The sequence below is a fragment of the Amblyomma americanum genome, chromosome 8 (assembly GCF_052857255.1).
Source record: "Amblyomma americanum isolate KBUSLIRL-KWMA chromosome 8, ASM5285725v1, whole genome shotgun sequence".
Taxonomy (NCBI): domain Eukaryota; kingdom Metazoa; phylum Arthropoda; class Arachnida; order Ixodida; family Ixodidae; genus Amblyomma; species Amblyomma americanum.
In genome coordinates this window covers 2,642,278-2,655,999 of record NC_135504.1, presented here as the reverse complement: position 1 = coordinate 2,655,999, position 13,722 = coordinate 2,642,278, and the positions used below count along the sequence as shown (strand labels likewise).

General features: G+C 47.2%; 1 protein-coding gene across 2 annotated transcripts in view; it reads left to right on the top strand.

The window, feature by feature from the left end:
• Positions 1–13,722, top strand: part of LOC144100796 (allatostatin-A receptor-like) — a 98,425-nt gene that overhangs the window by 80,009 nt on the left and 4,694 nt on the right. For both annotated transcript variants that reach the window (XR_013307850.1, XM_077633657.1), the window contains exon 2: positions 12,612–13,653. Coding sequence is in view for 1 of the 2 variants with exons in the window: in XM_077633657.1 (XP_077489783.1) it covers positions 12,664–13,653 (990 nt within the window). In the remaining variant the exon portion in view is untranslated. The remainder of the gene's footprint in view (positions 1–12,611; positions 13,654–13,722) is intronic.

Below are 13,722 nucleotides of genomic sequence, written 5' to 3'. Positions count from 1 at the left end.
CTATATATATATATATAGCCAAGAATAGGGTGCATTACGTTTACCAATAAATTTATTCCAATATGTTTTATTCTGCCCTTGCATACACTCTGATTTTGAGCTAAATCTGCCAGTTCTCCTTCAAATCTGCATATTTGTTCTGTCTTTGTAGGCCCTATTAAGGTCATTCTGAACGTATAAGCCTTGTTGTGGCAGTGCCGGCGTATTTACTGTTTTGCAGTTTGCCACAGATAAGTAGATTTTTTTCTGAAATTTGTTTTTGTTTTATTTCTATTACTCAGGCCTATTTGTCGAGAAAAAAGAACTGCCAAATATAAACTCTTTATCTGGAGCAGATGTGACAATAGGTGCCCACAAAGACCTGAGAGCCAGCAAGATGATAGAGCCAAGAATTGTTAAAAAATGCGCACTTTTTTTAGTAAGTTTTAACCCTTTCAGGAGGTGTAATCTTCGTCAACTTTCTTGCATTCTGCCTGAACACTTGCTTACGTAAGCATGATCAGAAAATTATCCATGTACACCTAGTGCTGCTGACATCATCCTCTAAGAGACGTCTTCGCTGCACACCCTGCTCATTGTGACCTTCGTTGGAAAGCTCGGAAAGAGCTGTGTTCGCGTGGCACATACGGGAAACCGCCCCACACCCCCGCCTTCCTTTACAGCTGCTGTTGCTTTGCGTCATCCATGCTAACAAAACATCGGCCTTGAAGAAGCCTCCACTATGGACAGCATGAAGCCATCCTCATTGTCTCGTTGCATGAGGACATCAAGAACACATACACAGCCTGTGAAACATACGCGTACATCGTACGTAACAATGAGAGGTAGCTGAACGACAGGGCTCTCGGCACTTCTGTCCAGTGTGCATCCTCCATTCAGACGACAACGTAGCTGATGGCGTCGTCTGCTCCACACTTCCAAACATAGCGGACTATGAAAGCAAAGGAGTCTTCGAAGCCACCATCGCCTTCTTGCTTGCGGTGTTTTGCAGCCTTTCTCTTTTGTCTTTCTGGGGAATGTTTGTCTTCTAGGAGCCGGTTTAGGCCTTGCTTGCATTCCCTTGGTGACGCAATAAAAATGCATGCCCCCTTCCTTTATTGCGCCTTCTTAAGTTCTGAAGACTGAGATGGTCTCTAAAAGAGTAGTTTGCACAGCACAAAATCCTGGCGCTGCCACATCCAAATTCCGAGTTCAACTAAACTGTTGTACACCAGTATGGTTGTATCTTCTATGGTAATGGCGTGCCAAAACCCTATTGAGGTACCGGAAAATCAACGACGCGCATAGGCAGTAGAAACATAAGACAGTTTCATTTTATGGGAGCGGCGTCCCGCTCCGCTCAGGCTTCCCAGCGGGAACACAACTGCGCATGCGCAGCCCGCTTGGCCCTGAGCGGGCTACCGGAGCGCACCTCCCGTTCCGCTCGCTGACGACCCCAGCGGAGCGAGCCTAGCGAGACGGTCCCCGGCAGCGGAGCAAGATGGCTGACCCCAGCCAGGCAAGCACGCAGAGTCGACTTTTTCCGCCAGCGCTGCTGATTCAGCTTTGGCATCGTCTTTGTAGATGTAGCAAATGTAGATGTACGTACATACGTACGCTGGTTCGTGAAATCAACATCAACGTCAGGAAAAACTAATATAACCTTGGCTAGGGTTGCTGCTGGCTTGATTTGAATGTCGGGAAGACCCGACCTGTCGAAGTACATCAATATATGTTAAAAACATTTCTGCTGCCTAAATTATTTGCAACTGTATATAAGATGATACAAGAAAAAGTATGTTATACAGTATAAAAAAATAATGACCCTATATAGTTTATCAAATGAAGTGCTTCTAGTTAAAATGCACAGAGGGCACTACGAGAGTCTCCTCCGCCGAGGGAAATTTGTTTCACGCGCAACTAAAAAAAGATCTCGGCGTCTGCGCTCCGCTACCGCTTACCGTGCTACCGTGAGCGGAGCGGGACCGTCGCTCCGGTCAACTAAAACTGTCTATTGCTACATATACGCTGGGAAGACCCTCAGTTTTTGGGTATAGTGCTGGTCTTAATGGTTGCCGATAAAAACAAAATATCAACTTTCGTGGCTGCTGTCTTCGTCATCATACCCACTTTTTTTCTTTTGCGACCACCGATCAGACATTCTTTCGTGCATTGAAGGCAACAACAGCGAAATTAACACAAGCCGTACCTATACACAGCCACAGCAAGAACCAGCCAAAATGGTGCTTGCATCATCGATCCCCATCCGCAATCCTAACGCATACGTGCACTGATGTGCCGAACTGTGCATATGATGTATGTTAAATGATTTACGAGAGATGTGCAAATGATACGGCGAGTATTAGTCCACGTTTCCGCTCGCTGTGTACACTCATCACAAAAGTGGACTGCATTCCTCAATGATGCGTACTGTAGGTAAACGGGAACTCTTGATCCGTGCATGACTGGCTCTAAGGGTCGTTATCATCTGCGTCAAGCTCGCTATGCAGCTTTCACTCCATGACCGTTATTTCATGAAAAGGACAAAAAAACTGGAGGGGACAGTGAAGCTCCTTATCAAGGGTGTGACGTGACTACGGTAATGGCTTAATGCCCATATATTCAGAGTTGGCGGCACTTTAGTTTACATTCATAGATCCCTGAAAGTCCTCATACCATTACTGGTGCAGTGGTGCTGCGGTTAAGCGGTGCGCCACGCCCTTGTGATAGAAGCCGCTGCAAACGCTGGGGCTTGTGAGACGTAGGGCACTCTTCCTGAGCAGCCTTTCGTCATCAATAATTAATGCTGCCAAAATTGGCAGTTTGCTCACATTCTAGTGGGCAGGTTGTGGTGACGTCCCAAGGGTACGTGGCCTAGTTGGTCCAACTGCTACCTAAGTTCCTCCTCTAGGAATATTTTGTGGATATTTGGCTGAGGCCGACAATGCCATCGCTGACTACAACGCCGGCTTTTATGCGACACAGTGCCCATAACCCTATCGCGTTCAAAATTTGGGAACACCAAATTCATTCATGTGTTGGCAACGCGAAAGTATTCGAGGCTGTTGATTACTTGGCTAGAAGTGGCTGGTGGGGCTTCTGAGATCCGGGTTCGTTTTCCCGTGCAGTGCTCTTCCCGAGCACGATTCTCCCCCTGCCACAGTTGGAAGGAGGGTTCCTAGAGACGCGTTTCGTCTGGTGACGTTACTGCCAGCCTTGTGAGGGATTTGAAGCGATAGCTTCACTACGCCACGTACAGCTGATTTCGTCGTGCCTGGCGCAGCCCACTACGGCGCATGCGCCGCGCAACAGGTGCAAGAAATATTCGTGGGCTGCGTAAAAATCAGAGGGCACGCACACTGAATGATAAAAAAAAGCGGCGTTCAAGACGGTAATCGAAACAGGGCCTGCGTCGTTTGTGACGGGGACGCTTCCACTCCGCCAGGACGGCTCGACGTTGTAACATGAATACAGGCGCGTCTGGTGAATGCACGGGTTTCTAAGAAACGTATCTTCGAGATCAATACTTAGGCGTACATGAGTAATTATGAGCATGTAAATTATACATGTCGGAATTAAGCGAGTGCCGTGCGTTTCCAGTAGAATTCCTCCGTGCTTGGCGCGCAGTCGTAGCGCTATCTTGTATCACCCCCTGAAACCCCCCTTCGCCTTGCACAGCGCTGCCCGGCAGATGGCGCGCGTATCTTCTGAGTCAGCGCCTTCCCTGAATGCTCATGCGACATCTAAATCAGCGGGTGCTCGACCCTCGTAAGGCGGAGCTTAAGCGTGCTCCCAACGGCACCCGCTTTTGACTCTGGTGAGGCTTCTAGGCTATTGTGTAATACGTTCTCAACTTAATGTCATTCTCTAACAGGCGAAATCTAGATCGGGGGTGTTTTTCATACATGGTACTTGGAGCGCCTTTCAACGAGAATAAAGTTCTCTCGATGTTGAAGGAAGAGAATTATGCTGTTTTTATGACGACATAAGAGTAATATCAAACGCCTTTTAGTGGTGTCTCCAGCAGAAATGAAAAAAAAAACGCGAAGACAGCGTTCTCTCTTTACTTGCTTTCTTGATGTACCGTAAGAGGGTGCTGTATTTTCACACGCAGTTCGGCGAACTTCATCGCAAGCGCCGTCCTTCTAAATGCTTTTGCGTGTTGAACCAAGCTCGTGAGAGCTTCCTTTGTTTTCTGTAAGACTCACTGCACAGACGCACACAAAAAAAGGTTACAACTGAAACGGGACCCAGGCTCGCCCACCAACCTCATTATATCTCGCTCCGTCGTCTGCGGTACCACACTGAGGATGCATACAGTGCATATTCTAGAAATATGTGAAACCTTGAAGATTGCAATGAGCCAAAACACAGAACGAACAGACCACAAGAGGTGTGAAACCAGTGTCATCACGGTCGGTGCAGAGGACCCAGTACGTAGTGTGCTGGAGGATAAAAGAAATCCATAGCGGAGATATGACTTCTGAAATGGCAGCGAATGCGTTGGAACCTGTTTCAATACCTGAAATCCCCGCTAGGCTACAAGCCAGATATAATGTTTCCGTGGGACATGCCGGGCTCGGAGTCTCTGTTGAAAAACATCGCTGACATTGCGGAGATCTTTATCAGAAAGTGAGGATCAAACGGTACTGCACATAGGTGTAGTTCTGCATAGTTTTTGCTTCGCAGGTCTACTGACGCAATCGGACCTCCTGTTTGTGATATAACTATAAAGTTTCGTCTGTCCTTCACATGTTCTTACTTAATGTGCGACATTGAAAGCTTCTCTTTTTTATGCTACCAAGCTCCCAACTTTCTCATGCATTTTATATCCCGTAAGACGTTATTCTGTACATTTTTGTTATTTACATTATTACGACATACTATTGCTAGACACAATACCCTCAGAGCACCCCGCCGTCTAAGCATTGCAAGTGGTACAGCGTTATCTTGGTGCTTGCTGTTACCAGCACATAGCTCCGCTTGAGTGGAAGATGAGAAATAGGAGTTAGAAAATACCAACGTTATCTCTGCCGAAGAATGTAAGTAAACTTACGATAAAAACCTTGAAGCAAAAACTGCTTCGCAGCTCGTGGCTTCAAAATACTTGTTTACGGAGCCATTCCAATTTTGCGCGGGAGCGCGGTGCGCCCTGTTCGCCCCGCTAATTAAACTCCGGGGGCCTAAAGCGGCCTTAGGAAAAGCAAATATTGATGCGGGTGAACGATAGACGTTGAAGCGCTCAATGCACGTCGGCGCACCGCAGGGCTTCTTTGGGAAGTTTGCACTCCAGTAGGTTCTCGCTGTATTGACTCTTGGGAGTTGCGACGGGGGACAAATTGAAGACAAAGGGGATCCCTTCAACTCCCACGATTTCCGCTGTGTGAGGAAACAACCACAAAAATGATACGGGCAGGGTAGCTTGGAATGACTTCTTTGCTAATGAAAGGTTGGCGAAAGAAGTCCTCGGGCAGCTATAACCAAACGCGTAGGGTGCCCTGGGTTGTACTCGGTAACTTTTGCTAGCAATCAAGCTGAAGCCACACATTGAAAACTGGCCCCGTCTTCTTATGCAGCGGAATATAGTCACTGCTTGCAGTTTTAGGTTTTGTCTCAAAACGCAATATATTGTCCCTATTTGTCATTTAAAGCATACTTCTAACAGAACTTCCTAGTTTAAAAGTTAAAATCGTGCAGTTGGGAACAAATTTCTTCCTACAAAAACCTAGGCACATGCAGTTACAAGACGCTTGAATAGATGTAGCCGGCTGCACCAGCAACGAGAGCGCACCTTCGTGGGTCCGAAATATTTGGCGGAATGACGCATTTACAAACGCTCCGCCCCGGTACCTTTCCCTTCACGCCCTCCTCCCCCCCCCCCCCCCTAAAACAAAAGCTGCAGCCGAGTATATCGCTGGTCCAGGAACAAAAGCATATGGGGTGCAAATTTTCTTGCATGAATTCTCGAAGAGGGAAAACAGTGAAGGATGTGAAAAGTGGCGAGTCTTAACGGAAATAAGGACAGAATGTGAAGGCCAAGGTAAGCTATACGGACGAGACATGAGCCGTATTCATATAGCGGTGCCGTTTCGATTCAGTAGGCACTAACTTCGTCCCTTTGTGACTGCCCAAAACCCACGTCACTGCCGACATTTTGTCTCCCTCAATGGCTGAAGCGCAGGAGTGGAAGGACTGTGCCATTGTTTCAGCCAATTCAGAAGGGTGAATTAAAAAAATAAAATAACATAAAATTAGAATTCTTATATTAAACCGGCACTTCCTTTATTAAACTTTATTATATTAAACTGCCCATGCCTTTTTTGCGAATCATCGCTTTGTGCGGCTCCCACTGACTGCGCATAACTCTATATGCTTCATAAAATTATGCGATGCCTTGCCGGCATCCTAGAAAACAAGGTGGCAGCTTTCTCAAATCAGTAGACAAGATATTTAATTAGTCTTGAACGAACGCCTAGGGTGATCACATGCTATGTCCGTCTTAATTGGTCCACAAGGCTCTTGTGGATCAAGAATCCATCGGCAGCATTATTGTTTTGGGAACACTCTTTATGACCACGTTACTGACCTAAAAAGATGCCCATGACAAAGCTGCATCCTTAGAAAGCTGTGTGTCTATGTACGACTGCCAGGAAAAAGCAAAATAAAGAGAAATTGATCATTTAGTTTTAGCACTACTAGTAAAATGGAACGATCTATTACCAAGGCGCTTTTCTTAGTACCCTCCCGAAATTACCCTAAACGTAACCGCCTCGTCTTCCTACATTGCGCATAACGGTTTCTTATTCGCAAATTCTCGACGAGGAATGAAACCTACCGCTATTTCTTTTTACTGACTTCTTGGAAGGCATCTCATACGGTGGTATCGCGCTACTTGCACCCAAGTCGGCATATGTTATGGCCCGGTGCGCATAACTTTACTGCAGCCAAATGCAGAGTGTTATGTCTCCAAGCGTGCAAGTCTTAAACGCAGAGAAAAAATGTGCGCACAACACAATGAAGGCAATGCTTTTTACGGTCATCAGCAGAGGGCCTTTTACGACCTGTTCGTGCAGCGACGATAAAAGGGTCGCTGGCCACGATTAAGCTGTGTGTCCCGGGCTAGCGCAAAGCGAAAACGTCCGAGAGTACATACGTGCTCGTCCCCGCGGCCACACGTGACCGAGTGTGTCGGAGCTTTTATCTGCTGTTGACTTTGCCACTCTCTAGCAAGACTGGCGGGGGAGCGCACAGGGCTAGAAGAGTAGAATACGCGAATGACATGCATCACGCGGCGGCTAGCTTTTAAGGGCATTGTTTACGCTTGCTTGTAAGCGTAGTTAATATGGTACACACATCAGCAGAGCACGGTGAGTGACGCACTCATTCTGCATACTTAGGAATTTACCGCAACAGAGAGTGGAACCACAGATTAGGGACGCGTGCGAACGTCGTTCATTATGAATTTCTGCTTTACTGACCCTACTGCGCCAAAATATTAGGCATTGCATTCGCGTAAATTGTTACGGTGATCGTGTAATCGCCGTAATAATTGTCGCAAGGGATTTTGTCGAAGAAATTCAATTTCTTTCTCCGAACGGCGTGTCGACTGAAATTTAACACTGCGGAGTGCACCTCACACAACGCCAAATACACGAAAAAATCTTTTCCTGGCTACGCGCTAAGACAGCAGTGTAATTAGATTCATTTTTATTAGCGAATGTCTTAAAATTTTCGTTGCAGGTGCACACACTTCACCTCCTCTCACACAACGTTTTCTGCCTCGGGTAAAAAACTTATTAAAATTTACTAAAATGCGACATTGAAGCTGCCACTTAAACATCGAGAGTAGATAGTACGTCGGCAGACTAGAGCGCATCATTCTGAAGCGTTTAGTTCTTTCCTTGCGGCAGCGCAAAAAAGTAGGGAGAAAAGGGTCGACAAGGAGCACAGGCGGAAGTTAACCGCCCTCTCACTTTCCCCCTGCCACTTAGGAAAACTTTGGGCCCAAGCCAGTGTCATCCCCATAAGCCCGAGACGTTCCCTTGCAAGGCCGCAGAGAGTCCCAGCGGAAACAGATGGCATTTCGAGTGGCGCTGGAGGCTGGCGAAGCAACTGGCCCGTAGGGAGGAGTCCGCACTGCCCGAGACCCGGAAGCGAGGAAAAACAAAGGACGAGAAGAAGGCGTCATCGCGTGGAACGAGGAACGGGGAAGGCTTTCGAGCTGCTCCTTTACCCTGCGTCTCGCTTCCAATGACAGGATCGCTCCACACAGTGATGAAGGTTGGGCTGGCAGCGATACGGCATATGCGGCTGTCCCGTTGTTCAAGCACTTAGACAGTTACGCGATGCCGGAAAAAACCCTTAGCATTTGTAAATGCTGATGTAAAAAGAAAAAAAGTAAAAAGTAACGAGGCTTACCAAGCGGGTGTACCAAAAATGCACCAAAATCACTAACTGTTGAAGCTGAGTCGAAGGTTTTAAATGGAGATTTACAGGCATCTCATATGCGACAAAAAATTGTATGAATCAATAGGTGCTAAGGCACTGAGCGTGTAAGCAACAAGGGGAACAAGGTATAAGGAACAAGCAAGGACTGGTTAGTAGAAGAGAAAAAATTCTCCTCATCGAAATGAATGAAAATGTTGACCGAAAAATAAGCATTCATAAGCTACGAAATATGAAATAAATGAAAAACAGGTCCCGCCACCACCAGTCGTTTTTGCACGCAAACTTCGCGACGTCTGGGCAGTTTTTACGTGCGGAAACCTGAGAAAATGTTGCACAACCATTCACTTACAAAGGTCGATTACGGAGTCATTTTCGATCTCGTCGGGAAAGCACTAAACCTAGTGGCAGGGAAAACAACCGTTGCGTTTTGAAATCCACTTTCTTCATCGGTAACTGCGTGTTTTGCCGCCGAACAAACATTAACACAACTAGAAAGTACCGAAGAATCAATTTTTACTACGAAACAATTTGTATGGAGTTGCCTTCAGTGCAGTGCTCATTCAGGTTTTCGTACCAGCTCCTTCCATGGCGCCCCAGCTTTAGACAGCGTGTCCAGCAGTCGCTCAGATAGAAGAACCGTGGCCTTGAACATAGGGCATCACTTTACTCCTGGACAGCCGAGCGCCCGTGCTTCATTAAGCAACCCGAGAGCGCCATGCAGGCGTTGCTTATCACCGTGAAGAGAAACACCATGAAAGGGGGTTGGAGGTGGAACGTTATGGTAAATGGCAAGCGTGACAAGCCTACGCATTCAGGCTTACCGTTGGAGCGCATGGGAAACTCACCGTGTTTTGCGGTTTATGCGCTCGCTTGCGGAACTCGCGTCAGCCAGCCTTTCTGATAAGATAGGCTGCTGCTCTTGAGCGGAGCTTGCTGTGCGCCATCTGGTTCCTACGTGCGGTTTTATTTCGTACTGTCCGCACCACTTCAGGCTCGGGTGAAAGAAAAATAAATAAGTGAAATGAATGATAAACCGGGCACAAGGAGTGCGCACAAAAAAAAAACTGCACATGATGTATCATTCTTCATTATATTGCCCCGAATATATCTGGGTGCTTGTCTTCAAAACTACTCCATGCGGACGCCTTCACAAGAATTTGTTTCGTGAAGATCTCTGCTACTTATAGTGTTTACGAGGACCATGCCTCCCAAAGCCTTTTTTTTTAACTCGTGAAACCTAGAGTTAATTCATGTTCGTTATTTCGGTGACCTCGATCTGAAATTAAATGCAGGAACCAATATGGCTTATGGGGGTTTAACGTCCCACAGCGACTCAGGCTATGAGGGGCGCCGTAGTGAAGAGCTCCAGAAGTTTTGACCACCTGGGGTTGTTTAACATGAACTGACATCGCACGTTACACGGACCTCTAAAATTTCGCCTCCATAGAAATTCGACCGCCCCGGCCGGGATCGAACCCGCGTCTTTCTGGTCAGCAGCAGAGCGCCAGAACTACTGAGCCACCGCGGTGCCTTGGAGCCAATATTGTTCAGCCACATCGGACTGTAGTAAAAATGCAGTCTTGCCTTGTGCACGAATTCTATGAGCAGCGCTTGCCTGCCGCTATATTTGAATGATCTAAATTCACGATGTTAACAATAGACAACGGAGACTCATCAGCCTTTATTTGTTATGAGTAACGTACGTATAAGGAGGCCAAAAAAAAAGTGTGAATGTGAAGATGAAGAAAACAAATAACTTGCCGTATCGACAGTCCTAACTATGGGGTACACCACACTGAAGAGCGAGTTCCACGGGCCACGTTGCTTTCTTCAACTGAAACTGAAATTACTGCATTCGATGCCAAGTTGAAGCGAGGCACTCCGTTTGTCTATTACTGCGGTGTTATATAGTGAACGCCTCAAAGATTAGAGCTCGGCCACTGGAGGAAACAGAAAAGGATCGGTCCTGTCTTTTGAATCTAGCACGTTCTTCCATAGCCTCCTTCAGACGTCTCAAGGTTCCTTTAGCATTTCACCATCGGATCACAGCTTATGTTGATCGGGCGGAAGCAGTTGAAGAAGACGGAATGAGGTCTCTTTCTTTCGTGTTTTTGCCGTTCATTTTAGAGCACTGTTGGTGGTCGGTACTTAGGGCACAGCCTGCCACCCTTCGCACTGCCGTCAGCGTATACAGTGGGAGGCTGCGGTATAAGCCACTGGGGCGACATGTCAAGAGCAGCGCACGCCCTCGCAAGAGGAACGCCCACGTGGGGACAGGCTCGGCTAGAGTGGCTTCCGCCGAAGCGTAAACGCAAGGCAAAAACCAAGAACCACACATGCGCCGGAGAAGCCAGCCGGCAGGGAGGACCAAGCCAAGAGCTAGAAGGCGGGAAATCATTTTCTTTTTACCATCGAGCTGAAGAGCCAGCATCTTAAGCTTAAGCGAAAATGAACACTTGTTTTATTTCTTATGTGTCGCGCCCAACTAAACCACGTGTGGCAAGAAAAGAGAAATGATGACGCTCCTGTTTCCTGGAATGCCGGTCGGAAGAAACCTAACTAGTGGAGGCGAGAGTTGAGAACTATGTAAGAAGAAAATTCTTCGTCTTAACGCTCAGCAGCTCCTCAGTCGATGGAAGAGGCAAATAATCTAAATGGCTGGGGAACCTGCGTCATCAAGTGTACGCCCATTCATTACGACAGTGCCTGTACACAGACACACAAAAAATCCCCTTGGCTCCAGTATTCCAACAAACGGGCTGATGAGCCAAAGGCTTCTGCAGAGTTCTGCAGATAACGGGCTTCCCTGCAAGCGATAACGGCTCCCATATTGCGATGGACGCCACTTGCGCGGTTTCCTCGACCCCGACCTGCCGCCATTTTCTTGTGTTTATTGTGGTGGGGAGCTGGTACGTTATATACGCTAATGGCCGTCGCTCGAATGCGACCCAGAACGGATTCGTTTTTGAAGAGCTCTGTCAGACACGTTCAAAGCAATAAATAGGAAAGAAATAGGTAATTGTGGCACTCGTCAGGAAAAGCGCAGTGATGTGTGCGCAGAATTACGCGCTGACGAACGTTTTAAATATAGAGCAATGATTTTAAACTATTTTCGCCCAGAAGCGGTCTGGTATTGCAATTTTCGGTGATTTCTTTTTAGTTAAAATCTGCCCTTGCGTTAAGAGAATGATTTGTTTCTGAGTTGCTTCGTGCTGTCTTGAATGTTTGGAGATATGAGCTAGTAAATAAAAGTCCTGTTTATATTATAATCCGCAGTCATGTTTCACCGGATTTGTTGACGTTAAGAGTACGATTGTCGTGTTTGTCCAGAAAAGTTTTATAGTATTCTGGTAGTGACTCCTTTTAAGAAGCGAAGCTTCATATGTCCGTAAGGAAAAAAGCATGTGAACTTTTTTGTTTAAGGGAGGAGCAGAGACCTCAAGAAATTTTGGAGGGTAGTATTACAAGTGTTTCTGATCTGAATAAATGGAATGGCCGTCGACTTATCATCTCGTGAAACTCGTACTCTTCCCTTTGCTCAAAAAACAGTGCAGTCTGGTAGGCTTGCGCTATTTGTGATGTCTGGGCTGAGAATTAGCCGCTTTCGAGAATGCCTTTTCTGTGGACATGCGGTCATGGTTGGCCCCGTTATCACAGACCCCTAGAGGACGGTTACACTCGTGAGTCTGGAATATACGATTTGGTACAGTTAATATCATTGCTTTACCTCAGGAGAGCGCGGGGATTACGGATGTTGTTTTTTTTTTTTTGCTCAGGTCGGCAGGACAGAAATAGCGTGTGAACTTTCTGCGTAGCCACACTTGCCTCATTCGATTCCAAATGGCGCGCCTCTCCACTTAACGGCACAGATTAGCCCATGCCCGTTACTTAGCTCGTGCTGTATCTAAATGGATGTTTTCTAAACACCTTACGCCATGACAACATCTTTGCACCATTGTGGAAGCTAAAGCTGACAAAATTAGAAACATTGTTGAGCTGAAGAATTTTTACATCAATGCCCTGTTCGACTACTGGATAACTATTTACTCTGCGCAATAAATAATAGAAGATATCGTCACTGTCCAATATATTAAGAAGCAAAATAAGAAATCACCATGCAAGCTTCAAGCAGAAGATCTGTAATAATGGTTTACTAATTGTCACTTCTTTTTGCTTTGTTTCAGGCCTAGGGGCAGCACATTTGGCTGTGTTGCCAAGCCCCTGGACGCCTCCGTCATGCACGGATACAGTGAAGGTTCTGCACACGAAGCGGACAGCATTCAGCGTAACGACGTCGACTTTCTGACGCCTCCAGCGGCCGTGCGGGACTACGGCAGCTCAGATCCCATCAAGGTCCTTGCCACACTTGTCAAGCAGACCGCGGTGGCGGCCGCGTCACACCTCTGTAATGGCACGACGTGGTCCTGCAGTGATGATCCGAGGAACGTTAGTCCCGAGGCCTCTTACGCCGATGACGAAGAGGACGACTTCTTCGAATACCCTGGAAACCGGGCAGTAGAAGAGGTTTTAGCCATCGTGGTTCCCATTCTGTTTGGTGCCATCGCCGTCATAGGCTTCTTCGGCAACGCTCTTGTGGTTGTAGTCGTGTTGTGCAACCCGCAGATGCGTTCCACTACGAACATTCTCATCATTAACCTTGCCATGGCGGATCTACTGTTCATTGTGTTCTGCGTGCCATTCACCGGTTGGGACTACACCCTAAACTACTGGCCCTTTGGTGACGTTTGGTGTAGGATCGTCCAGTACTTAGTAATAGTTTGCGCGTACGCAAGCATATACACCTTAGTCCTCATGTCCTTGGACAGATTCCTGGCCGTGGTTCATCCTATCACCTCGATGTCTATCAGAACTGAGAGGAACGCGTACCTGGCCATTCTTCTCACCTGGGTAGTCATTCTTCTAGCTTGCATCCCTGCTCTGTTCGCCCATGGAATGCTGATCCTAAATGACAGCTTTTCCTCTTGCACCTTCCGAGTCGACCTGGGCTACAACATAGCAGCCTTCCAAATATCTTTCTTCATGTCCTCCTTCGTGATTCCTCTTGCCCTCATCTTCATCCTGTACGTCCTGATGCTGAAGAGGCTCTGGTTCGGTGCCGCACCGGGAGGAAGGGTCAGCGCAGAAAGTGTGCGCTCCAAGAAGAGGGTGACTAGGCTCGTCGTGGTGGTGGTCGTTGTATTCGCCGTGTGCTGGTGTCCCGTCCAGGTTGGTAAAGAGACTTTTTACCTTTCTTTCTTGCAATAAACGTATGAAGAGCCATCCGTTGAACCTTTT